At 42.8% G+C, this 28000-nt stretch overlaps 1 protein-coding gene across 1 annotated transcript; it reads right to left on the bottom strand.

The window, feature by feature from the left end:
* Positions 1-3: 3 nt before the first annotated feature.
* On the bottom strand, positions 4-28000 carry RNF20 (ring finger protein 20). Its single transcript, XM_084775884.1, has 21 exons — positions 27813-28000; positions 27505-27655; positions 26626-26780; positions 20514-20681; positions 20254-20401; positions 19803-19985; positions 16279-16397; positions 14073-14219; positions 12953-13030; positions 12671-12790; positions 8083-8262; positions 7097-7232; positions 6659-6780; positions 6171-6541; positions 4906-5023; positions 3620-3769; positions 2993-3205; positions 2276-2401; positions 1979-2119; positions 1337-1438; positions 4-1037 (listed from the first exon to the last, which is right to left on the bottom strand). The coding sequence occupies exons 3-21, from the start codon at positions 26752-26754 to the stop codon at positions 861-863; spliced, it is 2928 nt and encodes a 975-aa protein (XP_084632010.1). The 5' UTR covers positions 26755-26780; positions 27505-27655; positions 27813-28000; the 3' UTR covers positions 4-860.

The following is a 28000-nucleotide window of genomic DNA, read 5'->3' as shown; positions in this document are numbered from 1 at the left end:
AAGCAACCTGAATCGTGCTTTAATTGAAGTATGTGGAATATTAAAATCCTATAGAAACATTACTGAGAGTCTTCTGGAAAAGAGGGATCAAACAATCCCTCTGAAGAGGAAGATGAGAGTAATTCATAGTTCACCAACACCTCCCTGGGTCACAGTCCCATACTAGCCAGATCGCTTCACAATCCACTCCTGCTGCTTCTTACGTTCCAATTCTGAGTTCAGTTTTTTTTTTTTAAAGTGGGGGGGGCTATCCTGTTTGAAATTATTGTGGCCTTAAGAAATTAAAAAACTATTAGTATTTGAATATTTAAATCATAAATAACATTAGCAAGAAGTCCACCTGACAGGAAAAGTCAGTTTGCTAGAAGTGGGAAATACACTGAATTATCCTGGATATAATTTCATTAAGGCTTCAAACCTTCGAGGCTAGATTATCACAATTAAGCCATTTTATAGCCTAAGTCTGGGCCTCTAGAGAGTTTATCTCTAAAAGCTCCCTCCTCCCATCGTGGCGTATGTTCACTCTACCTTTCCTTCTCAATGTCAAAACTACCAACCTGACTTCTTCAGGAGGAATGGGCAATCCAAGTTTATAGAACAGGCCCAAAAACAAAATGCTGAAAACTCTGTAAGGACACAAACAAAGCTGGTAGGGAAGATGACCAGTAGTAGTTTCTACTTCATTCTAATACTCAAAACTCGCAGTCTTTTTCACTAATGTTTGCTAGCTAGTGGAGGAGAGTGCCTGGACAAAATCTGAGGCCCAAGGGAGACGGCCAGCTGTCGAGGAGCGAAGAGGTAGAGGCCTGGTGGTTAGCGAGCAAGTGCTTGCCTCGCCAGCTCCTCTTTCTTGACTGTCATCAGCCAATGTAGATGCGATGGAAGTCATTGGCACCAAAAGCAGCATTACACTTGGGACACTTGCGCTGGCGAGTGTCATAGCGCGTCTTCACACATTCGAAGCAGAAAACATGAAAACACTTGGTAAGTACTGCATCTTTTTTACGCATGTTACAGCAAGGGCAGGTCAGCCGTGCCTAAAAATGATTTAAAAAAAAAAAAATCAGAGTCTGAGAAACCATAAAGTTTATGGCCCAAACAGCTATAATATATAAGCAAATAAGCAAACTGCAGCACTCTAGGAAAAGAACACCATTTTCCCCCTGAAAAATAAACCGTTCTCCGCTTGCCTTCATGTGAGGGCCACTGTGTGCTCTCAGTGCTTCAGGGGACTACGTGTGCCTTTATGTAAAGGTCAGGGTCTACTGCCTTGGTGCATTAGACACACTTCAGGCCCTGACAAGCAAAAAGATGCCACTGAGTCAGTTTCCCTTACCTTGTAGTCCTTGATCTCCTCCATGAGAATCTCGTCACACTTGGGCACATTGTCTGGCTTCTTGGTCGTCTCCAGCTTTCTTCGCAGCCTTGAGATGTCCTCCTGCAGCAAACAAAAGACACATAGACACACTTCCCTGCCATTTCTGACAGAAACTATTTCTCCAACTTGACCCTTTGTATTGTAGAGAGACCTTTTTGTCCTTTCGTGCTCAATTGTCTTTAGGAATGTACAAATTTGTAAATGCCTGGTTATAAGATACTTTTGTTTCAGAACAGGCAACCTTAATTTTAGCTCCAAATTAGAAGTGCATGAATGAGAGCACTTTCATCCTGGGAACTCAGAGAGCAGGCTGCCTTACTGTGTGGTCACCGGCTGTGTGGTGAGCAGACAGGATTCCATCATTTACAGACATGGAGGTATAACCAGCGAGAGTTTAACCTTCTACTGAAGTTGTATTACCACTTAACAGTTTACACAGTTTGCAGGTATTTGTTTCACAACCAGAAAACACGGTATGAAGCAGACAACACCAGCCTCTTCCCACAGGGCCCGTCAGCCAAGCAGTTCATATAGCATACAAGACGCACCACAGCCCTAGCAAGTACTAAAAAGGGAAACATCAAAGACAACTGCTCTTGCCTGTGCTCGTTTAAAGTTGAACAAGTCCTTCTCTTTGGTGACGCTGTTCTCCACGATTTCATCCTGAAAGTCGTGGAGCTTCTTCTGAGCCAGCTCCAGCTGTGCTTTGAGGTCATCAGCGAGCTGGGCTGCCTCCATTGCCTGTGTGGAATGCAGAAGCATCGCCTTATCATCCCTTCTTCTAGGGAGGGGACTGATAACCCAAGATCAGGTATTAGGTGACCTTGAGCACTCCAGGCAGACTGGTCTTCCTTGCCCTGGAGCCTGCCTGACAGAGGGTTCCGGAGGCCAGCGTACCTTGCGCTTATTCATCTCCAAGGCTTGAGTCCTAAGGCCCAGCTCCTTCTCCCCTGTGCCAATGTTACTCTGAAGCAGGTGCTCCTTCTCTTCCAGCTTCCTTACTACCTGTAACTGGGCATCTACCTGTGTAGGAGAAAAAATAGATTTTAATGTAAGCAGGTCGGAAAATAAAATTCGTTATGCTCTATTTACCCATGCCCAAGCTATTGCTGACTTTTCCCATGAACCTTTCAAAACAGATCTAAGATTATGATTATTAAATGCTTCAATTTTCCACATAAAATAATTCATGGATATTCAGAGTTTGGGAACCTGTTATTCTGCAGCTATACTAATCCTCAAAACATGGCTTCTCCAACCAGAGCATAAACACGGACACAAACCAAACTCAAGTCCATTTCTTTCAAAACAGCCAGAGGTTCTGATGAAGACCTTTTCTTGAAATTAATCCACAAAGTTGATACAATACTAACAGGTTAAAAAGTCAAATCACACATTCAATTCTGGCCTGTCACTGAAAAACTCTCATCCCAATATCCAGAGGCAACCAAGTTAGAAGAAAACCCATGTGCTTGGCCAGGTACATGTATTTAGCCAGACGCTAGCACACACTTAGTTTGCAGCATTTCTATTAAAAAAAAAAAATCAGCTATGATGATCAGTATTGTGGGTAGCCTCATGCAGAAAGTCCCTTACTTCATTAACTCCAATTACCTGAGTCTTCAGCGTCAACACCTGGTCAGCCAACTCCTCCTTCTCCTCTTTAAGCAGCTTATGGATCTGATTCGACTTGATTCGCTCCGACATGAGCTTGAAGTTCGCATCATCCTTCTCCCGCAGCTGCTGCATCAGGCGGATGTTCTGCTCCTGCATGTCCTCAAAAGCCTGCCCAGTGACATCCATCTCCGAGAGCAGAGCTTCTTCCTCCTAAGGTGAAGGATTCACCAGCAAATTCGCCAATGCCAAAGGATGAGCAGAGGAAACTAGACCTTCCTTCTGTTCACCCACATTAGCTCTGTGTGTCTAGAATCACAGAGTATAAAACTCTCCCTCTCCTAATCACTGCACCCCTCAGTCCCCGTCAGCAGAGACAGAAGAGGTCCTCAGCAAACAATGTCGGAAACAACAGCCGTTCCACTCAAAGTGAAAAGTTCTCTGCCACCCAGATACAAAAAACAAAATAAGGGGAGGATGACCGACAAGGATTCAACATAAAAACAAAGAAAAGGATAAAAATTATAAACAACAACAACAAAAGAGTGGGATTGAGGTCAACTTTTACTGACAGTAACTTTGCTTTCAGATTTCTACTAAAAGAGTTAATGAAAAAGGAGCACCCACCTGCTTAGCCATGGCCAGCTTCTTCTGCAGGTATTCGATCTGCTCCTCCACTGCCCGGATCTTCCTCAAGGCATCCTCATCGGCCATTTTCTTGTTCTCTTTCTTCTCCTTATCTTCCAGATCCTTGAGTCTTTGCCTGAGATCCTCCAACTACAGGAAGAAAAGGATCATGTAAAAAACTAAGCCATCAAACACCTCCGAGTCAGTCAAATATACACACACATGGAAGGCCCACATAAGCAAGCATCACAAAGAACTGTAGAGCAGGATAAATGATGGAAACTGAGAACGGCACAGCTCAGCACACCACTTATCACATTCCTGCACGCCATGCACCTACAGGCGGGGGTTTTGCCTATTACTCATAGCTTTCTCTGGAAATGTTCACACTGTCTTCTCCTTAGGCCTCAAAATTTCAAGACTAAAAGCATCCCTCTCAGGACAGGCATGGTGCTGCACACTTTAATCCCAGCATTCAGGAGGTAGAGGTGGGTGGATCCCTGAGAGTTCAAGGCCAGCCTGGCCCATATAGTGAGTTCTAGGACAGCCAGGACCACATAAAGAGACTCTGTTTCAAAACCCCCCAAAAACAAACAAAAAACATTCTTCTCGGGGCTGAAGGGATGGCTGAGTGGTCAAGAACACCGGCTGCTCTTCTTGAGTACCAGGGCTCAACTCAACCCCCATGGCAGCTCACAATTATCTCCAATTCTAGAGCCTTCTTCTGGGTTCCAAAGGCACCAGGCACTTAGCGCCTCCGTGGATACCAGGCACACATGTGATGCACAGACATATAGGCAAGGAAAACATCCTTAAACACAAAATAATTTTAAAACTTTTTAAAAAGTATCCCTTTCAAATGCAAGCAGAAAAAGTAATGGAGATAAACAGTAATAATTTCTCATAACCAATCAAGAAAAGAAACATTTTAAAACCTACTCCAAGTTCTTGTAATTCTGACATATTTTACCGCCTTGCTGAGAATTTTAAAAGCTTAACATTCAGATAGTCTTTGAAAATGTAGAAACACTAGCTTTAAAAATGAAAAATACAGAGCCAGGCAGTGGTGCTGCACACCTTTAATTCCAGCACTTGGGAGGCAGAGGCAGGCGGATCTCTGTGAGTTCGAGGCCAGCCTGGTCTACAAAGAGAGTCCAGACCAACCAAGGCTACAAAGAGAAACCCTGTCTCGAAAAAGCAAAAAAAGGAAAAAGAAAAAAATACAAAGGACAACCTCACAAATGAAGATTTTCACCAAGATGACAGGTAGCAAAAGGCTTGATTACCTCTGCCTTCGACTTCTTCTCAGCTGCCATTAGCTGCACTTTGTCTCTCTGTTCCTTGGGGGCAGAGCGATACATATCTAGCAGCAATTTCATCTCCTTCTGGCTCTCTTGTGCTTTCCTACGACAGGGTGGTAAAGGGACAGAAACAATGGAGTGAGAAAACAAAGGACATCAGAGCAAGAGCATTTGAGAACATAATATTTTTTGTTTTGTTTTGTTTTGTTGTTTTTGTTTTTCAAGACAAGGTTTCTCTGTGTAGCCTTGGCTGTCCTGGACTAACTTTGTAGACCAGGCTGGCCTCGAACTCACAGCGATCCGCTTGCCTCTGCCTCCCAAGTGCTGGGATTAAAGGCGTGCGCCATCACCGCCCGGCTTGAGAACATAATATTTTACAACAGTTTTTTTTACTCTGTTATACAGGAAAGACACATTTTGCATAGATTACTAATAGACTTCTGGAATATCCTTGGAGAGCACAGAAAAGACAGATATATTTCTCTGCTTAATTCTGTAACATAAAGTTACAAAGTAACTATGCCACTTATGACACAGGCATTTTCAAGTGGTGCCACTCAGAAACTGAGGGTTAGCAGATAGATGTGGGGTGTACTTAGTCAAACCATTCAGATGACTTTTATAGGGGGAATTGAGTTTGCCTTTTTAAAAAAAAAATCAAAAAGGAGGAAATTTTTAAATTTTAAAATAAACTGCTAATTCTAGGATTGACAATTGTACTGTAAGTATAGGTTAAAGACTAACACTTCATCTCTTTCTAAATGATTAAGCTTAACTACCTGTGCGCTCAAGTACTTTAAGTACAGTGAGCCCTTAAATTCAAATACCATCAAAGTATAAACCATGAAAAGTACAGTCAGAAGAGCCAGTTCCACCAGAGACATTACTGCTTACTAGAAGGAAACTGGGCAATGTGTTGTTTGGACAAAGGTAATGTTGCACTGAGTAAAGCCTATCCTTCTGTCTAAATTCTGTAAGAGGAAACTGCCTACGGAATCCTTGCTTTGGGCCAGCATGCCTCCAAACCAGTCAATGGGCACCTCAACACTCAGCAACACTATACAACGGCCAGGTAGGCCATTCAGCTGCACATCACATTGAAAGTGGAGACCACAGTAACTGTACACTCAGCTACATCTAAAATCCTAGATGACTGGGTGAACCATACCATCAAGCCAACATTTCACTCTCAGGTTCAGGATATGACTGATGTCTTAGGTTCAGGTTCTGAATCACTAGGCATCACTTACTTGAGTTCAATCTTCAGCTGCTTGATAACTTCTGCTTCCTTTTTCCTTCCATCATCATGTTTCCCTTTATCTTTATCCTTAGCAGAATCTCTCTCTTTTTCTGACTCTTTCAGTTTCTGTTTCTCTCGTTCTCGTTCTCGTTCCTTTTCCTTTTCTCGTTCTCGCTCTCTTTCTTTCTCCCTCCTTTCCCGTTCTCTCTCTTCTTCATCCCGTTTGGACTTAACTTCACTGGCATCCTCCTGAGAGGCCTTTGACGCTGAGGAATGAGTTGATAGGTCCTCAGAATCTTGCTTTAGCTCTGTGGGTTCATCCTTGGGGTCCTCAGTACTAGACTGAGACTGCAGGAGAGCACTGCCACTGCGCAGACGCGTCTAGGAGACAAAGAGAGGAAAGACGCACATCACCTCCATGGAGCATAATGCTTCCCTCAGTCATAACGCCCTCACCATCACCATGGCAAACAATGTTTATTCCACTGCTCCGGTCACCTTGTTCAGGTCTGACTGCGCCTCTCTCAGTTTCCGTTTATACCGCAGGACCTCCCCCTTCAGCTGGTGGTTATGGTTCTGGAGGCTGCTGATGAGGTGGCGCATCTCCCGGTTTATGGGGCCTGAAAAACAACCGTGGCAAATTAAGAGCTCTAAAAAAGGCAAGGGCTCAAGGAGAGAAAGCTCAAAGCACATCAGGAACTTCTGAATAGCAGGGAGAGGTACCAAAAGAAATATTCCTTCTCAGAAGACGAAAATCAAACTGGTTGAGTGAAATAAAACAAATAAATACCCAACCTGAAGGTCAATTTGAATTACAGTATTCGATTCCAGATACTTCATGTTTTCTGACTTTAAGTGAGGATTAACAAATCTCGAGAACCGCTTTTTATTTCCAAGAAGGTATTTCTAGCAGACAGAGGCCAGGGTAGGGCCTACCTGCTTGCTCATTGGCAGCAAGGGTCTGCTCGAACTCTATCCTCAGCATCTCATACTCCTTGCGGACCTGGGCCAAGGTATCCTCCAGCTGGATCACTTCAGTCCTCAGCTTCTTATGCAGACTCACCTCATCTCGCTGCAGATAAAGAACCAACAACACATCCATACAGCTTACTTTGTCTCTAAGTTCAAGCTGTAACCCTCTACGAATATAAAAAAACTGCTAAGAAGAGAATACTTACTCTGAAAATTTCCACTTCGATGTTTAAAGAACACTAGTTGTGATTTAGAAACGACTTCAGAACCTGGCAGAATGCTAAAGAAATGAAGGAAATGGCCTCTAGCTCTAGCTGAGATCATAATTCAGTTGGAGAAGTAACCATAAACTATCTATAAGTAAACATAAACTAACATCCAGTTTATCTAGCCCACATACATGAAAACTCCAACTTCCTTAAGGAGTGCAGAAGACACAAAAGTGAACATAAAAATCAAAATACAATGTCTACCTTCAAATGTGCATTAAATGCCACAATGGCACAATGTCCAGTTGTCCTCCCTAAATGTATCAGCTGTCGCCAGTTTCATGAAGGCTGGTGTCACTGCTGCGACACATGTCTACTTCTAACTACTAACAATCTTTTGATCTTCACCACCCACTTCCTCATCAGGAAGACATCATGGCCAAATCAGATGCTCTGTCTGTCCATCAGCACATCTTTGGACAACTACCACTGAATCATGCAGCATCCTAATGAGCTGCATTCTCTCAATGGCCTGTGCAATTCACGGGGGTGGGCATTCTGTTGTCCAGTACTCATACCTACTAGATGAATGGGATATTAACTTTACATGAAAGTAAAACCACAAAATCTATTAGGCAAGCAATTATATGTAGATGACAAAGCAGGAGAGTGAACACTGGCTTGGTGGTAGAATGCTGAGTCCCAAACCCACCACTGCAACACAGAAAAACTCCTTGTTACCTCAATGAGTTCAACCTGGCGTTGGTGAGTTCCTCGGGTGCCATGAAGCAGAGTCCGAGCCTCATCCAAGTGAGCTTTCAACTGTAGACTCTCATTGTATAGGACGGAGAACTGTGACTGCATGCAGCGATATTCTGGGGTTTCCTTAACCACTTCCTCCACTGCACTCCGCAATTCCACCTTAGGAAGGCCCAAGAAAAAGGCAAATCAGAATCAGAGTGAAGCACGTATGTCCCCAAGTCAGAACACGGGAAAACTACCTTAAACTCACTGATGCCGCACACACTTAAAACCATTGCTCAGAAGACTATGGTGTTTACGCCACTACTCCTGGTAAAACTCAGTCCCTGGGTAAACTATGCCACCCAGGACTACTTTGATATGTGTTTCTACTCCAACCCAGAGACGCTAGAAGAGCTGCTGGAAGAGTTGCGTGAAACTGACCAGGACATTTGTTCTAAAACACAGCTGAAGACCCCAGTAACTAGCTGTTCTTTATCAACTGTCACAGAGAAAATATTTCTGACTGTTAGCAAGAATGGTCATGTTTTTCCTAAGCAACCATTTGATTTAATTTCCCAAGAATTTTAATGAAGTTTTTCACTTTAGTTCAAATAACTTTATTACTTATTAATCTAGAAATAAATTATAAATAACAGTCTATGGATCAAAAAAAGATGAGGAAGACTTCCTAAAGAATCTTCTTTGTTCCCCTAAGATTCTGCAAGGGAAAATTCCAGTAGGCAAGAAAGCCCAACGATGGATCACTACCACTGCATCTACAGGAAACTGCAAAGCCAAATCCATGACTCATCTCTGTCAACACCATGAGACCAACTGTCTCCCATTAGCACGCACATCTTCCTGCCATTTATCTTATGAACACTCATTTTTACCCTACTTATCCTATTACTCCTCATTTTTTCAACCAATTCTAAGTCAGAGGACCTTGACTTAGTCTAAAAATCATTACTGGTTGCTCTAAGTCTTTTTCAGAACAAGACCTATACAGACAAAGCAAGTGAGTAGACAGCACACTCACAAGAGTTGCCTTTCTCCCCAGTTTTACTAGGAATAGTTAGAACTGCATGCAGTTAGGCTATGCAACATGGTGTTCTTTTATACAAAGTCTATGTAAACTAATATCCACTAACACGCCAGTTACCATTTGTTTGCTCTTTATATGCTGAGAACATTGAAGATCTACTCTCCCAGAATATTTCACGTATACTATACAGAATTATCAATTCCAGTCACCATAATGTGCATGAGGCCTCCAGTGTTTACCTAAGTAGCATCTGAAACTGGACCATTTGATCAGACTTCTCCAGGGTCCTCTCCTGTTACTACCATGCTTGAAGAGACACTTCTAATAAACACATTAGGATCAGTTTGGTGTGAGTGGTAAGCTTTCCTTTCACTTTGGCTTGCTGCACTGCCACAATCTGGTGCCCTTCTCCCTCAGCAAACCCTGTCAACAGATGCAGGATTCACCCTCAGACACACTGGGGGTCCTTTTCTTGGTGACGATGTCTGGGTAACAAACCACTCCCTCCCAGAGATCTCTGTTCTCTGCATCTCGAGAGACATTAGGAGACTCTTGTCTTTCAACCTTGGTCCACCAACCTCCACTGGTGATAGAAAACCTGTCCCCCACCAGAAAAACTCTTATTAATGATGTACTTTAGCACCCAACAATGTGTCTCTGCTTTCTCTTCTGTCTGCTCCAAGCCCTCAGTGTAACTCCTATACTCTGAACTTTTCTCCAGCTCCCTGGTTTAGCATTTGTGCTATTGTTTCATGTCCTATTTAACCCTCTGTGTGCTGCAAGAATACCAACTGTCAGGCACTCTGCCCATCAGCTGTTGCTGCCTGCCCAGGCAGCCATGCAGCTAGCCCTGCTAACTTCTCTCCCTACCCACCAACTCTGAAACCACAGGCCACACCCCTCAGACCTGAGCTGCTGCCCCTCCCTGCCCCCAGTCTCTAGTGCCCCTTCCTCTCAGTCTGCCTGAACTCTGACAATGCTCCAACAGCTTTCCTCCTTCTCCATGACCATCAGCCCAGCTACCCTCACCCCCTGTGTTAGCCTGCCCACTCTGCACCTCCTGTCCTGCTTGTCCTCAAACATCAAACACTACTCTCAATTACAGTCGAAACTAAACCCAAGTCATCTCCTCTCCGACACATACATTCTCATGGCCAAACTCTCACTTGGGTCAAGGTCCCAACAAACTCTCTCAACTTCACTGACCCCTCCGTCACATCTCCCACTGCTTTCCATGCGCCTCTCTTCAATGCCCTCTATTAGTCACACACCCGCTCACCCTTGATACCCCAGTTGCCAATGCTCTACATCTCCTTAACCATCCAAGTCCCGCTTTGAGAAGCAAAGCCAAGTTCTCTCAACTTTTCCTCACCAACCCCCAAAACCTGTTAGACTGCCCCTCTTTTACCAAAAGCCTCCCCAATCATCCATGCTCCTAAAATATTTCAACTTCAGTACCTAACTACCCCAGGACAGACTATTACAATAAAAGCTTCCCGAACTATAGTCTCCCTAACATGACTAGACCCTGCTTTCAGATAACAGTTGTTCCCCCAATTAATCTAACACAGCCAGTCTAAGTTGTCCTGGCTCCTCTCAAGAACTCTCAAAGACTCCAGACAAATACTCCTGCCAACCAAGAGCCAAGGTTTTCCTGCCAAACGCCCATCCCTAGGGGTGCGATCCCTCCCCCTTTCCCCAGTCTTGGGACTTCTGTTCCCAACTACCAGGACAATGAACCTAAAAGTTTCAAATGTACATCCAAGTTAATTTTTTTTTCTAAAATTCCTTAACTTTACCTTTGTCCCTAGCCTATCTGTCCCAACAGATTTCAAATCAACTACAGAATGCTCCAGAAACTGCAGTGCTAACTCCAACAGTTTCCTTGGAATCTACATCCTGGTCCAGCCTCACAGACTACACTTCCCTAGCCTCAGACAGTCCTACAGAGCCTGAACATCAACAGCCTGTTCTCCCAACCTTGACCAGCAACCCAACTTCCTTGTGTCCTCTAACAACAATGGCCCAATGTTAGGAGGAAGCAGCCAGAGAGAACAACTCCCACTACCCAACACCCAGAGAGTCAATAATAAAACAAAGAGGTGAGAATGAAGGGACTCTGGCCAGCTTGAATGTGGCGAGCATGGCTCTGGCAGCCTTGCCCTTCTCCCTGATTCCCGCTGCCTTGCTAAAACCATCAGATTGCATTCCTAAAACAAGACCCCACTTGCTTATTTGGCCCCCAATTTCCCTTATTTGGCCACTTCCTCCTCCTGAAGCTGACTACCAAGGTCCAGCTATCAAAGTATTGAAGTCCAGCAATCAAAAGCCCACTTTGGCTCATGTAATTAATATGCCCAATTAAAGTTAAACACCTCATACTAACACAGGTTTTCCCTTTTTACCTTTATAATTTTTCATTTTCCTATGTGCCACATCTGTCTCCTCTCTACGCAGAGGCAGCCCTTTGTCCCCCAGGACAAATACCCGTACCCCTTTCCGTTGCTCCCTTCCCCTTCTTCTTCATCCTCTATCTTCTGTCATCTCTTATTCCCTGCTCTCTGTCTCGCTGGGGTAAATAAATCTCTCTGTTAAGAACTTGGTCTTGGGAGTCCTGAGCCAATACATTTCCTTTTAATTCTATTCTCTGCTTCTATGAGATCCACTTTCTTAGCATCCATATTTCAAGCAGCATTTGTCCATCTGTATCAGTCTTATTTCACTTAGCATAATGTCCCCCAGATTTATCAATGCTTCCCCAAATGACTAAATTTGATTTTTCAAGGCTGAATAACATTCCACTGTACATTTATACATTTTCTTTTTTTTTTCTTTAAAGATTTATTTATTTATTTATTTATTTATTATGCAGTGTTCTGCCTCCATGTACACCTGCACACTAGAAGAGGACATCAGATCACATTATAGATGGTTGTGAGCCACCATGTGGTTGCTGGGAATTGAACTCATGACTTTGGAAGAGTAGGCAGCGCTCCTAACCTCTGAGCCATCTCTCCAGTCCCCTTATACATTTTCTTTAGCCACTCATCTTTGGATAAATGTTCTATTTTTAATGCTATATAAAATGAGATCATGTCCATAAAGTCTGTGGTTGGTAATTTTACATTCTGGAACTTTACTGAACTCATTTCTAGTTCTTTCAACTGTAGGGACCACTACAGTTCCCTACATGAAAGATCCTACAAACAGACAGCTCTACTCCTTCCTCTCCAATCTTTCCGATCTGGAGCCCTTTCCTCCTTCTTGCCCATTTCTTCTGGTTGAGCTTCTGTATGACACTGACCAGAAAATCAAATGGACATCCCAATGCTTGCAACTCGTTACGGCATGTTAGTGGTGGACAGGCCACAAACGGCCTCTGCTCTGTTAAGGTGCATTTCTCTACACCTAATCTGTTGAGCTGAGTCATAGAAAAGGCTAGATTTTGTCCATGTTTTTCTTGTTCCTCATAAGAGGAAGTTCACATATTTATGAACAACACATTGGTTTTCTCCTGCCCTTCAGCGCTATGCCTCCTACCTTCAACTTTTCATTCTGTGTAGTGACCTCTTCAAAGTCTTGACGAAGTTTCTCTAGTTCACAATGTCGGTTCTGAGCCAACTCTTTGTTCTCCTCAAGCTCTGCATTCATTTCCTCAAACTAGAAAGGATCAGGAAAACAGCAGATGAGAATGAAGAGAAAGGACTCCTCAGACATCCCGCGTTCCACTCCTGACAATGCTACTGTGTCACCTGGGAAACAAGCCAGGTCCCTAGGTACAAGGCCTGTGCCCAGTGAAACACCAGGTGGGTCAGACTTTACCTTCCGGGCATTGATGGTGATTGTGCCTCCATAGAGACTGCTCCCCGCTCCATAGACTTTATAGCCTTTTGAGTTCACCTACAGAGAAGACAATGGCTCTTTAGTTAGAGGCTGGACGAGCAGCTGTATGACCAGGGTCATTCAAAGGATAGATCCTTTCTGAGAAAGATGACTCCATAAAAAGAAGCTTTTGTTTGCAGAGGATGTTAGTTACTACAGGCATACAACTGGCAGAAGCACTGAGAACAGTGACAATCAAGTGCTCACCCAAAATTAGGACAACACGCGCACGCATGCATACACACATGCACGCACACGGCTGGGGAAGGCTGTTAAGGGCTAGAAGGTGGGGAGGACCACTGTGAAACAGTGTCTCCTGGATATGGCATGGCTATAGTGCTTATGAACTCACAGCAGCTATGGCTACCTGCACAAACTAATCAACATACTAACATGGAAGGGGGAAGAGTTCTCCCTACCGCTGACTGAAGAGCTACTGGCAACTAACAGCTGCTAAGGGAAAGAAACTTGTTCTTCTTTGGGATTGTGGCCCTTGGTATGTGCCCCACTCATGAGCACATAGCAGCCCTAATAGGACTAACTAAGTGGGTTATTTTAAAAAAAAAAAAAAGACATGAAGTTGGGAGGAGAGCATATGGAGAAAGGTTCTAGAAGAATTGGACAGAGGATCAATAGGATCAAAATACATGATATATATTTATGAAAGTCTCAAAGAGAAAAGAAAGAATATTATACTGGGGGTGGGGGGAAATCAGAGGCTGGAAAGACGATGGTCAAGCAATTAAAAACACTAAAACACTTGCTGCTCTTGCAGAGGAGCCCAGCTGGGACCTTCCTTGCACCCACACTTCGCTACTTAAGCCAATATAACACCAGCTCCAGGGGACCTAATGCCTAATGCCCTCTTCTGGCTCCATAGGCACCTGCACACATATGGCATATATATTTCTCTCTCTCTCCTCTCTCTCTCTCTCTCTCTCTCTCTCTCTCTCTCTCTCTCTCTCTCTCTCTCTCACACACACACACACACACACACACACACACAAATAAAATATACATCCATAAATCATTTCAAACACCTTTATAAAATAGCACTGACCCGTTCTAGGACTTCAGCCAAATGTCGGTTGAGACGCTGTTCTCTTTTTCGAATTTTGTCAATATCCCACTGCAGGTCTTCAATCATGGACTCTAAGACAGACACTCGTGACTCTGCTGTCTCTACTTTCCCCTGCAGCTTACAGAACTACATCCCAAAGACAGGTATTCAGAAACAACAACAAATCAAGTCAAAAAAGTTCACAATTCTATCATACCCCTTGCTCATATACAAGTATAGAAAAAAAATTATTCAACACCTAAATGTAAAAATAAAGTTCTTAGACTGCAACAATTAGGAAAACAAGCAACCACTAAGAACTTTTACACAAAGACAAGACCAATTAATTAAGAATCAGTAATCTCTCTACTCATGAAAAGCATCATTTCCCTAGACAGAACACAATCCATCAGAAAAATGAAGATTTAAAAAAGATAACATCCTTTATCAAGTACTTTAGAAAGTAAGAATTTAAGACAGAAACATCTCTTACTCCCAACTATCTCTCACTACATATTCAGAAATGATAATCCTTACAGATGGAAACTTTCATTGTTTTTAAGCTGCCACTTGAGCAGTTCAGTCAGGTAGCGTGCATGTGTATTGGGTGTGGGTACATAGCTTGCAGGTGGAAATGAACAGACAACCTCAGCTATCAGTCTTCACCACCCACCTTCACCTTGAGACAGGACTTCCTGTCATATGTCAGGCCCTCAAACTTCAGTTATGACCAGTCTGTGCCTCACCTCTCACCTTAGAGAGTGGACTGTTGGTTGGGATTATAGGTCCATATTACTGCATTCAGTTTTACATATAATCTGGGGATCTCAACTTTGCATGGCAAGTGCAGTACTGTATCTACTGAGCATCTCCCCAGACCTATTTTGGCACAGAGCTGTCAACCAGCTAATGCTACATAGCCCCTTGATCTTCCCATTACTCTGTATATACCCTTAGCCTCTGCTAATCTTCGCATCAAGAAATGAATGTGTTCCTCCCCTTGATCCTCAACAACTTTAATGGCCAACAAAAATAACAGTGTGTAACTCTCAGGCCACGCTAGAAAGATCATGCAGGGTCTCCTTTGTTTCTTAGAGCACTCAATGTAGGGGGTCAGCGGACACGTAAGAAACCTGCAGGTCTCCCAGCTGGCAACTAGGTAGACTCCCAGCTGACAGGTAGCATCAAGAACCAGCAATGAGAGCCATGGGTTCTACACATGAACCCAGAGAGCAAAAGAAAGCTGCCCTGGTTTACTATTGCTGAAATTCCATCTTGGTAACATCAACTTAAGGCCCAGGTATGTCTCATTTATTTATAAAGACACTATTTATTTGTAAATGCTGCCAAACTCTAACCACTTTGAAAGTCCATGGCACCCAAGCTTTTATCAACTTCCCAAGCAGAGCAAAGAACATAACTCTAGAGTTCAGGAAACAGTGCAGGGAAAATATGGCTCTGGAGTTAAACAGATTCATGAGCAAATCACGTTTTCTAATCACCTACTCTGACTGTTCATTCATCTTTCCTCACTCGTCAGTGGGCGCTCTTTTGCCATTGGTAGTAATATTCGTGAAACACTTAAATTTGGGCACCAATTAAACAGCAACTATTAAATGACTAATTAGCATGAAAGTTTGGTGGCCAAACCAAGGCATGTCAAATTTCAGCAGATAATCATTTGAGCTACCAAAATAATTCGAAGCATGAGAAGAATCATCCAAGCCTTCTCACCTTCTCATAGGCATTTTATGTAGCTAAAAGCCCAAGTCCTGCCACAGGATATTCACGACATTGTTTGTGCCCTGTGAATGCAGTGAGAACTCACATCCCCAAGTTCCTGTGACATCAGCAATGCCTTACCCACTCTGCTTAACTTTCACTTGGCCGTTCAGTCAGTACCACTGTTCACAATTCTTATGCTTAAGGCAGTGAACTATTTAGGATTTACAACTTTGTGCTGTGACATTTCTTCCCAATGATGAAGATCCTGAACTATCTATTAAACAGCGGCACAAAGAGAAATATTCAATTATTTTCTTATTTCTACGGATTCTGCTCTCTCAGAGTTACTGAAGCCACATTCTCTTCAGTATAAAAGTATGCCTTCTAAAATAAAGCGACCTTTCAAGGTTCTTATAATTCTGACTTGGTGTTGTCAGGCAGAGCTACTAAGAATGGCTGTCACTCCTCTCCCGACAAGTACCTCCTGAGACATGGTGTGGTGCTTCTCCTGCAGGAGGTCTGTCAGCTCCTGGAGCCTCACATTCTCTTGCGCAAGGAAGGAGTTCAGCTCCTGCACTGCTTCCTCTACTATCAGGTTGTCTGAGGAAGAAGAACTGCACTTTAGTTTTCTATCAGCAGTCTAAGTTTTCAAACTGTCTACTGAACCAATGCATCGCCCTGCGAGCTTACCTCACTATCAGAAGTAACCTAGTGCTATTATCTCAAAGACACACAAAACACCCAGTAGTTAGGTGACAGGTAACTGCTTAAGCAAATGAGTCAGCTTGCCACAATCACCTAACCTCATCTCTTTCTGTTAAGACAAATGCCTTGAGCAAATAAATGAAGGCTATATTATTCACATACAATTACTAAAAATGGACAATTCAGAATTTAGAACAGATAAGATTTCTAAGCAGTGTCAAAATTAAAGCAATACAATTTTATTTTATAAGGAAATCACAAATTCCTATTATTAACTAATACCAACAAGAAGCATCTCTCTAGAGAGACAGGAAGCATAATTTCTATCTTCAAATAATCACATATAAAATCATGAAGAACAAAGATAAAAACACAGGAGTCACATTACATTATTATGTTAAGTACAACACTGAAGCTCAACATCACAAGTGTACACAATATTTACAAAGGCACAAATTACATCTTTAGAATTTATTAGTTGAATTCAGGTGTTTAAAATTAATCACAACCATTACAATTCAACCTAAGTGCTACAAATGGGAACAGTTATTCTCAGAACACACATTATCCTTTAGAGCTGTCAAGGAAAATGTTTTCCCACACTGCCTGTTACCACTGCTCTCAGAAACCACACGGAACAGACCAATCAAGTCACAGGCTGCCAGTCTCCATCTCGGATTGCCACCAAAACCACTTGTAAAACTTTTTTTTTTCTCTTCAATTTATTTAGTTATTCACTTTACACACCAATCAAAGCCTCCTTCTTCTCCTCCCATCCCTGCCAACTTCTTCCCCTGTTCCTCCCTCTCCTTCTCCTCAGAAGGGAGTCCTCCCTACCCTACCCCCACCCCACCACTGCAGGGTGCATCAACACCAAGCTCGTCATCTTCCATGGAGCCAAACAATCCCAGTTCCCAAGCCTACTAATGAAGACTCTCCATGGGCATGGCAAAATAAGTACATAAATAAAAGGTGACTCTGAGTCAACCTGAATTAAAGACTAGTGCCAACATTTTCATTCTTTCTTTCAATATCCTAAATTCTGAAGGCAGGCCCTAAAATTCAATAAAGACCCAGTGAGTGCTTACTAAATTAATAAATAAGCCACAAGTCTAACTTTCTTAACAAGAACCAAACACATGGGTGAAAATGAACTTCCCATAAAGTTAATACTCAGTATTATAACTCAAACCATATTTACCTTTACCTTTTTATGAACACAGATTTCTTCTGGTCACAAATAGCTTAGCTGTTTAGAATTTATAATAAGATGTTGTTTTTTTTAACTTAAACTTAATCTTAAAACACATTATCAAAAATAATCTTTGTAGCCGAGCGGTGGTGGCGCACACCTTTAATCCCAGCACTCGGGAGGCAGAGGCAGATAGATCTCTGTGAGTTTGAGGCCAGCCTGGTCTACAAAGGGAGTCCAGGACAGCCAAGGCTACACAGAGAAAGCCTGTCTCAAAAAACAAAAAAAATAAGATAATAATAATAATTTTTTTTTTTTTTGCCTCTGTGTATACATGTGTCTGTCCTGTGTGTACAGGCACATGAATTTGGAGCTCAAAGGGTAAGCCACAAAAATTGGTTATCTCCTGCCACCTTGTGGGATCCAGAGATTAAACTCTTGTTGTCAGGCCTGTGTGCAAGAGCGTTCAATGTTCAACAATCTTGTAGACACAGATCCCAAAATATTTCTTAGTACTGTTTGATACACTATTCTGTTTAGTCTCCTTGAAAATATAGCAAATGATGTGCTTGATATTCACTTAAAATATCAAAATGTGACATCAAAATAACCTCTATGCACAGTATAGTCCCCACATTACTATGATTTAGCACTACCTTCTAAATATTCAATGAGAACCAAGGGAGTCAGAACTATCACATAGCTTGTTTTATAGTAATAGGGGATCACAGCCATCCATTCCACACTGTGGCATCATAATTAATAATAAAATACAAATAAACAAACATATTGATTACCACACTAACTGAAAACAGCAACAAAATTTTAAAACTTTCCTAAAAATAAAATCTAGGATAATACACTTCTTACTTGCTCACCTAGTAAATACACCACATTATTTTTAACTAATTTACTTTAGAGATTAAAAGGTTAATTATCTTGATGGTAATCAGGGCAGCTAAAATACTACAATCAGGGTGCTAGAGAGATGGCCCAGTGGATAAGAGGGTGCACTGCTCTTACAGACAACCCCAGCTCAGTTCCCAGCAATCCATGTCATGTGTCTCACAATCACTTGCTAACTCCAGATCCAGGGGAATCTGACACCCTCTGCTCCTTCCTCACATACCTGTACTCAGATGTATATTTATACACTCACATACAGACATCCAATAAGTCTTCTCTTAAAGGATTCTATAACCAAACCATAGCTACTATTATAAACTTGAAATCAAGGTATTTTATCTGCATTTGAAAAAGAGATGTCACAAATGACAAAAGATCTTTCATCATTTTAGTATACTTTCTGTACTGTATGAACACAATTTCTATATTAAAACTCAACAATAAGGGCTGGAGAGATGGCTCAGAGGTTAAGAGCACTGTTTGTTCTTCCAAAGGGCCTGAGTTCAAGTCCTAGCAACCACATGGTGGCTCACAACTATCCATAATGAGATCTGATGCCCTCTTCTGGCATGCAGGTACACATGCAGGCAGAATACTGTATAAATAATAAATAATATTATAATTAATATAATATAATAAATAAATAATAAATAATAAATAAATAAATCTTTTTAAAAAAACGAACTCATAAATAGTAGGTATTCCAAATGGTAATACTACTTTAAGGCTTTTCATCCTATTCTATCTCTTCAAACACAGGAATCATCTTACCTCATCTAAGTCTTTATAAACATCAAAGATAGAAGAACACATTAAAACTCACCCTCTGAAGTCCCAACCGTCTAAACTAATTCTGCTACTTACAAAAATATACAGTGGGAGGGGAATAAGGGGGAAAGGGGAGGGAGGGAAGAATGGGAGGATACAAGGGATGGGATAACCATTGAGATGTAACAAGAATAAATTAATAAAAAAAAAGAAAAAAAATATATAGTTAGTATGTCATTATAGTTATACTCGGAGTCATGAAGTGTATTTAGGAAAGAATTTAATTAAACTGAGATCTCTTCTTTCTGGTGCTAGAATAGAAGGCAGGGCCCAATGCACCCCTAGCCACAGTCTACTACTGAGCTACAGCCTGAGCCTCACAGAGCTGAGTCCTTCCCCTCCCCACTCTCTCAGCCTCTAGGCTCTCTCCTCACCTCCACTGTTCAGTTTCCGGGATAAGAGCTCCACTTTTTCTTGTAATTTATCGTAGACAGTCACAATCTGGGACACAGCACGGCGGGAGGACTCCACCCGCTCCTGAAGCTGAGACTCCATCTCCTCACTGGAACTGCTGGCCAAAGTAGCAAGGAAAGAGAAGGCTGGCTCTTGCCCTTCCCCTGAGAACATGGGGAGAAAAAAGCACCCCCAAACTATAAATATGGCAATAGAACATTTTCCCTCACATGGAGAACCCCAAAGGAAAGTTCAACTTCAAAAGCCTAGCAGTTACCAAATCCCTCCCAAAGACACAGGGAGAAAAAAAAAAAAAACGACACCCAAATTATAAAGCTAGACATAGCAAAATCCACCGGCCCTCTCAAAGGCAAAGCCTCACAGCAAACCCAGGTAACTCATGCAGTGACAGAATCCCTTCCCAGTGCTTGCCTCTCTCGCGATCATCTTTGCGCTCTTGATTGCTATCAGAGTCGGGTTCTGGTTCTGGCACAACCAGGGCTTTCCTCTCTGTAAGTAGGTCTCCCAAACCCTGGTCCAGATCATAACGCTTAAGGATGATACGGATGTTTTCATCGAACTAGAAAAAAATACACACAGTCAACAAAAAATAAAGGGGAAAGTTGAGAAACTAAGAGAGCACTAAGGATGAAAATGCTGACATGAGAGTGGGTGAACATACAAAGCAGTACCTGGCTCCAGTACCGGTTCACAATCAACAGTGAGGCATCGTCCGTGGCCTGGCGTCGCTCCAGTTTTTCAATGTGTTCGCGAAGCTCATCTTCAATAGCCTGCCGCTGATCTAGCATTTCTGCCAGCTTACGATTTTTGGATTGCAGTGTTCGAATGTCTAACTCCTCCTGTCCCAGGAAACCAGAGAAATTACACAAATGAGCTGTTAAACTCAACAAGCTCACATTAGCTTATTGGCTATTTTTTATAAATAAACAACTATCAACTGGGGCTGAGGACACAGCTCAGCTGCTAGGGGCTTATTACACAAGCATAGGCACAGAAGCTGAGCCTACTTCTAAGAAAGGCAGCCAAAGTGGCAAACGCCGCAATTCCAGCACAGGTGGATCCCAGATCCCCGAGGACAGCTGGCCAGCTAGCCTAGCCTAATTGTGAATTCCAGGAGAAGTTAGAGACCCTGTCTCAAAAAACCAGGTGGATGACAACTAGGGAATGTTGCCTGGCCTCTATATGTACACACACATGCCCAGATACATACATAAAAAAAGAAACCTTACAACAAATAATTAGGTAAGAAGTTGGAGCAGAAAAAATAAAGGAAGCAGTATATGATCATGTAAGGAAACAGCAAGTATAATAGACTCTCGAGCGCACCATTTCACTCCTCTACTAATACAAACCTCCACAAAGTAACGCCCAGCTAGCCCGCTGTCTAGCCTACTGACAGTCTCCTACCGCCTAAGCGCCACTCCAAGCACTCAAGATTCTGGCACTTGGGTTGTTCTCTATTCCAATACCTACCTGTATTCTCAGGTGACTTAAACATAGGCAGATGAACCACTTTACCCACTAACATCCAGTTTGTCAGTATTCTGAACTCTTTAATGCCAAATAACTATCCCCATCACTGGACTTTAAAGATACATTTTATTCCCAAAACCCACATTATAGGAACCATCTGGAACTCTGCTCCATTCTAGCTGCCCATTTCCTGAATAAAGCACATCTCTCCAGGTATCTCATGTCGCCACAAGAGGCCTTTGACCTCATTCAGAGCTCCAGAATTTGGAACTCGTGTCTTTCTTCCACTCTCTCACTTCCATCACTTTCTACTTTGCTTATCTACCATAATCTAACTCTTCTAACACTTGCCTGCCATTCTACTATGTCCTTAACCCATTATTCTACCATCATGGACAAACTCCAACCTACACTAATCCAGTTATCTTAATACTCTAGCCCTGCACCCATTAAACCAAGACTTCTACAGAAACTCAGTGAACCAAGAACACTGGTGACTTTACAAAGTGAATTCCCGTCTGAATAGATCTTATAGCGTGTCTGGAAATACTAACAAGTGAGCATCCGTTCCCCATTAAAGCAGAGTCAAACTCTCCAGAGCCCTCTTTTCACACAATACTAAAGAGATGGCGTTGTTCCTTATTGAAGAAGAAATGCAAGTCACCAAATGGGAAACTATTAAGTTCCCCCAACTCTCTGACCCATCCAACTCATCAACATATGCACTTTTCTTTTTTCTTTTTTTTTTTAAGTTTTAAGATTTATTTATTTTATGTATATGAGTATGCTGTCTTCATGCACACCAGAAAAGGGAATCAAGTTGTGAGCCACCATGTGGTTGCTTGGAATTGAACTCAGGACCTCTAGAAGAGCTGCCAGTAGTGCTCTTAACCGCTGAGCCATCTCTCCAGCCCTTCTCTTCTTTTTTAGTTTGAGACAAGTGCTCATGAAGGCCGGTGATGACCAGGTTAGGCAGTAAGACACTATTTTCCAGCAATATTCATACATTCTTAACATATCAACTTCTGCTCAGGCTCCGGTTCCTTTGGCAAAACTCTCATTCTCCAAGCTAGACATAATGGTGTAGACATGAAAGACTCAGGCAAGAGGACCTAGGGTTCAAGACCAGCCTGGACGACAAAGAAAGATCCTGTCTCAAAAGCAAAGCAAAACAAAATACTCTCATTCACCAGCAAGTCCCCTGAAGATGCTGGGGAAGGGAGGCAAGCAGTGGTGAGAGGAAAATGCCACAAGCAAAGAGCGAGCAGGTGGAAAGGCTAACACTTGTGTTTGCTTTGTTGTTGTTGTTGTTTTTCCTTAAACAAAAGTTAAAACTTATCAAAAGGAAGCAGAGTAAACTGAGACAGGTGAGCAAGCTGCTCTGCAAAAAGTCAGCCAAAAGGCTGGCAGTCTTGTTTTAGGCAGAAATTGGTGAAACTGAGATTTTAAAGCAACAACTGCTTAAAGTGACTTTATTTCCCTTCTACCGTTTTAGCTGAAACATTTAGTATGGCAAGATAGTGATGAGGAGCTTCCTTGTGCCTTCTCTGTACTATCAGTAAGCTGTCGGAACCCAGTCCAAGGATGGAGTCATGGCAGAATTCTGAGTGCTTGTGAGAAAATTCCATGAAAATAAGACAGGAGTCCTGTCACCTCAGCTTTCTTCAAAGCACAGAACTGTTCTTGAACTGTGTTTTCATGTTCCTCCCAGGTGTAGCAGATAGGAGTGAGTTTACTTCAGCTGTTGTTACTCATGTGCCTGTATGGGAAAACACGGTTTGCTACATGTAGCTTGTCCTTATGAGTGAACACCTTATTCCTACTACTTCTTAATCCTCGGAGTATAAACTGTCTGCTGCTCTGGATAAAATTACCTATTGCAGGAGCCTTTCCTCTGCTTCATTTTTAGAGCCCACTCTCCCGGCTCGCACTGCCAGCTAGAGCAGCGACAGTAACCGCATGCCCAGGGTCCTCTCTGAAAGCTGCCTTCCCATTCCGGCTGTAGCTGAAGCCTACATTTGAACGCTGCTCCCTGCAGCTTCCCTCCTGCTTTCCTCGAAGCCCCAGCCTAAAGGCAGATGCTATCTTTGTTTTTCAATTGCTACTCCCTTGCTCAAAACTCCTTAGGGCACTAGCCTGTACCACCTGCCATTGTCTGCTGACCTTATCTATAAGCAGGGCACGTCCCATCTCTCAGATCTAGCACCCAGCTTACTGTCACCTGTCTAAAGTTTTCATTCCCACTTAGGCAATCATTCCTTATCTTAACCTCTCTGTCAGGGATCCTATTCTTTTATCTCAGTCACCTGTTCCCAGCTACTGTCTCAACTTTAGCTGCACCTGCAGGTCCTCTACAAGCTCACTCTCCAAAACCAGCAGCAGTTTTTTCTCAGCTTTCCATTTCTTGCCTTCATCAATTCTTCAGCCTCTCAGAATCTGGTCTGTTGGTTTATGCCTCTCTCTGTCCCTCGTGGCCCTTGCTTCCTCACCTCCTGCTTTTCCAAACGTACATTCTATGATGGGTTGTTTCAATACAATCACCCCTTTTATATACCTTCTCCTCTTTCCTTGCTTCATCATCTTCGTAATGTTGGGAAAAACTACAATTCCCTGTAATATCCAACTCTCCACCTACTTCAAGGCTAGACTCACACAACTGACTGACAAGAAAAACTAAACCTCATGCTGACTGGTTTCACTTTCAGTACATGCTCTGAAATCCAAGAAAGCCCCAGTGTTGCACAGTAAACAACTCTATTGTACCCTCTGGGACAACCCTCTGCAAGGTGACTACTTCATATCTTTAAAAAAAAAAAAAAAAAAGCCCAGAAGCAATCAGAAGAGGCTGTATATACATACACCTACTTCTTCAAACTAGTGCTAATGATGACGACCTCTACCTAACCCTATAGCATTACACCCACCCTCTCCTACTCAAGAGCATACCATACCAGTAACTGTCTCCTTTTTTGCTCTATCATCAATGTCTTCTCTCAATGCAGCTCAAGCATCAGAGGAACAGGCTCAATGTCTCCTATCTTTTAACACAATCAAAAGCTTTCCCTTGGATCTCACAAATCTCTCTCTCTGGCTACTGCCCATCTTCCTTGGTCTTGCAGCAACCCTCCAAAGCACTGTCTCTACCCAATCTCCCTAACTTCTCTCATGGTTTTCAGCTCACTACAATCAGCCCCACCACTACCTCAGCATAGGTCTTCAGTCTCCAGTGAACTACCTATTGCTAAGTGCAATGTCTCCCTTCACTCCAACGAAAACATTCTTCATTTGGCTTCTCCTATCTCAGACATGTTTCTATGGCCAAAGTTACTATACCGAACTCCTGATCCACTCCACTTTCTAAAAAGCATCTTAATGTTCAAAACCAAAACAACTGATTCCCTCTCCACAGCTCCTAACCATGCTCCTCTCATACTCTTCCCTAGCCCTGTAAGAAAACTTTACTCCCCAAATCCTGCACGGATCCTTCTTGTTTCACATGATTTGTTCAATCTGTCCAGGATTCTATCTATGCTACCTCCACAGTGATCTATTCCAGGGTGATCTCTCATTCAATGACTCAAATGTCCTTCTGTTTGTAGCACATACTTCTGAACTGTTTGGTTGGACAGCCAGGTTTGGAACAACTGGAGTGAACAGCTCCATTCATACAGCCAGCATTCACAACTCAAGGGTACAATGGATTCTCACTTTTCCTGTCTCCAAACCTCAGCTGGCTCACCGTAAAACTTCAAAAGTGCATGGACGGAGTTATTACCTTCAGCAGAGGCTGGGAGGGGACAAGGGTAGTAGGAAAGAGCGAGAGGCTGCCTCTGCCTAAAGTCGGCTGGGATTTGTGTCCTGCGTCCCTTTCATCAACCAACGCTCTTGTCAGCAGCACTCTGGAAACTGAACTCTACGGGCTGTGAAGCATACCAACCACCAAATAACAGATTCTCAATACATACTTAATATTGGCAGAAATGCGTTTAGCATGCACAAATAAATGCTGCTAAGAAAAACCACCTTCTGACTACAGGACAGAGTGCTAGATCCCAGGGCATCTCCCTGAGTGATGCATCATTAACAATTTATTAAGCAACATCTTTTTTTTTTTAAAGATTTATTTATTTATTATTAAGTATACAGTGCTCTGGCTGCACGTGCACCTGAAAGCTAGAAGAGGGAATCAGATCACATTATAGATGGTTGTGAGCCATGTGGTTGCTGGGACTTGAACTCAGGACCCCTGGAGGAGCAGTCAGTGCCCTTAACCTCTGAGTCATCTCTCCGACATCTTAATCTGACTGAAAAGCAAACTCAAACTTCTCTGAACCTCAGCCTCAATATACACAAGAATTACAAAAGGGAAGAGTCTGCAAATTATATTCCCTTGACCAAGTTCCAAATACAGAATCTTGTCTACATCAAAGCCGCTAAGCTTCTCGTGTCTAAAAGATATTACTATTTACCAAAGAAACAATATTATCTTGTCTTTCACATTACCTAGCCCATTAACAACTCATAGCTCACTCTTATGGGTACTTACTATGTTTAAAAAAAAAGAGCAATGTTTAAACTCTTTATGGGGACTTCCATTTTGTCACCATCATAATCCAATGTCACACACAGGTACCACAGATTCATTTTGTAAAGAAGCATGGGAACAGGGCACATAATACAGGCCATGCAGCTAAGAGATATGGCTGAAGTATCCCCAAGGCACTCCGACCTGACTCTCCTTCAGCACTGGCACTCTCAAAGGCTTCGCCAGGGTGCCTCTCAGAACAAGGCTCCAAATCTTCAGTGAGTGACAAGTGCTAATTAACTATCCCAAAGATGACAGCAGTCACCAGACTCTCAAAAGAACCCAGAAGCAGGGGCTGGAGAGATGGAGCAGAGGTTAAGAGCACTGTTTGCCCTTCCAAAGGTCCCGAGTTCAGTTCCCAGCAACCACATGGTGGCTCATTACCATCTGTAATGAGATCTGGCAGGCAGGCATACATGCGGGCAGAATCCTGTATAAATAATAAGTACATTGTAATAATAATTAATAAATAAATATTATTTTTTAAAAGAAGAACCCTGAAGTGCACCTTGTACAGATCAAGCATTAATACACTCTTCACTTCAAGAACTGAGCACCACATCATTTCCTTCTTTTCTAGTGCTTCCCTCTTATTCAAAAAGCTTCCATGGTTTTTCTGTTTTTGTTTTTCTTTTTTCTTTTTCTTTTCTTTTTTTTTTTTTTACTTTCAGGAAACAACTGACAGGAGTCACGCAGACTTTCACAGCATCATTTTTTTCTCCTACCGTTGAAGAGACACCCCCTAGTTTAATTGTCTCCACTGTGGTCCCTGAATCTTCAACAGCTGCCTTCTTCTCTGGAGGCATAGATGTGCCTGGCTCTCCAGCCGCTCTTTTATTTCCAATCCCTGACATCTTGACATAAGATGGCGGTTATTTTCCTGAATGGAAAAAACAAAAAACAAAAACATGAACTTAAGTAAGATAAACAAGGTAAGCCACGATATGAAGTACCTATGTGTAAAAACTATCAATTCCTTCTGGCCATCTCTTTTTTCTAAATCCATTAATTGCACAATAGGCAACACCAATCCTAAATCCAGAGAAAAGAAAATCAAAAGGAACGGGAGCTGAATTGCCAGGACTATAGATTTCTGCATAATACGCTAATAAGAGATAAAATAATAGTCAAAGATGAAAAAATATGAATAAATAGCAGGACTCTCACTTCCTGAGAAGCAAAAAACAAAAATCAGGAGGACAGTTAGCTATGACGGCAGTTAAGGTTAAGGTGTTTGGGGACTCAGAGCTGAAAGAGACATGGGAAATGTTAGGTAAGTCATTGATCCTATACAAATCAGTTATCTCTGACCCTCAGTTTCCTGAACTAAGAAAACGTTCTTGCTAGACTCACTGTAATGAACGGATGGCAGCACTATAAAGATAACTTAGCCTAATGTCAGATAAACACTAAAACACCCAGAAATGCAAGCGTTCTCTTTACAGTTCCTCTCAAACACTCTCCGCGTGCAGTTTTAGAAATATCAGACCTAGGTAAGCAGCCCAGCGCTCCTTTGGGAAACCGGGCTGCCTTAAGAGACCGAATTTGCCAGCAACTCCCCTTTCTGTATTGTACAAACGGGGTATACTTTTAGAATTTCCTACCTGACCCTGGTACCGAGGCTTACAGGAGCCTAAACTCCGTTCGCGAGAAATCCGGCCATCACGGCCATCCCGAGTCTACACCCAGCCGGCTTCCGACTCAAGCTTTGGGACAAGACACCGATGGCAAGCAGCAGTCTGTGTTGGACCTGGCCTGGAAAGAGACGAGAAAGGAGGCGAGGAAGGAGCGCAACTTGGCTGGACAGCGGTGGTCGCAGCCTCCATCGTGGCTAGCAACAGGCCGGGAAGATGGGACCCGGGATTCCCACCCACCCACCCACTGCCCGGGAGCGCCCGACGCCAGAACGAACCTGGGCTCCGGCAGGTCACGCCGCAGGGCGCGCGGCTCCCAGAGGTTATTCACGTAGGCCGGCGAGGGAACCCCATCCTTTCCTTACTTCTAACCTCCTGCGAACGGGAATGAGCTTCACGTACGCGGAGGCACGGACAGGAAGTAGGGAAAAGGAAAAGGAAGTTGCTTCAACTTCACCAGATGCAC

This window comes from Acomys minous (assembly GCF_964271855.1).
Source record: "Acomys minous genome assembly, chromosome: 1".
NCBI lineage: Eukaryota > Metazoa > Chordata > Mammalia > Rodentia > Muridae > Acomys > Acomys minous.
This window is presented reverse-complemented; position numbering and strand designations above follow the sequence as displayed.

What these genes read in the sequence shown, in the direction of transcription:
- RNF20 (XM_084775884.1), bottom strand. Translation starts at nt 26,754, where the DNA reads ATGTCAGGGATTGGAAATAAAAGAGCGGCTGGAGAGCCAGGCACATCT. An exon ending in CAAAGATGATCGCGAGAGAG is followed by an intron (nt 19,986 to 20,253) that starts GCAAGCACTGGG and finishes CCATGTTCTCAG; the next exon opens with GGGAAGGGCAAGAGCCAGCC. An exon ending in TCAACTTTAAACGAGCACAG is followed by an intron (nt 1,439 to 1,978) that starts GCAAGAGCAGTT and finishes TGTTTGCTGCAG; the next exon opens with GAGGACATCTCAAGGCTGCG.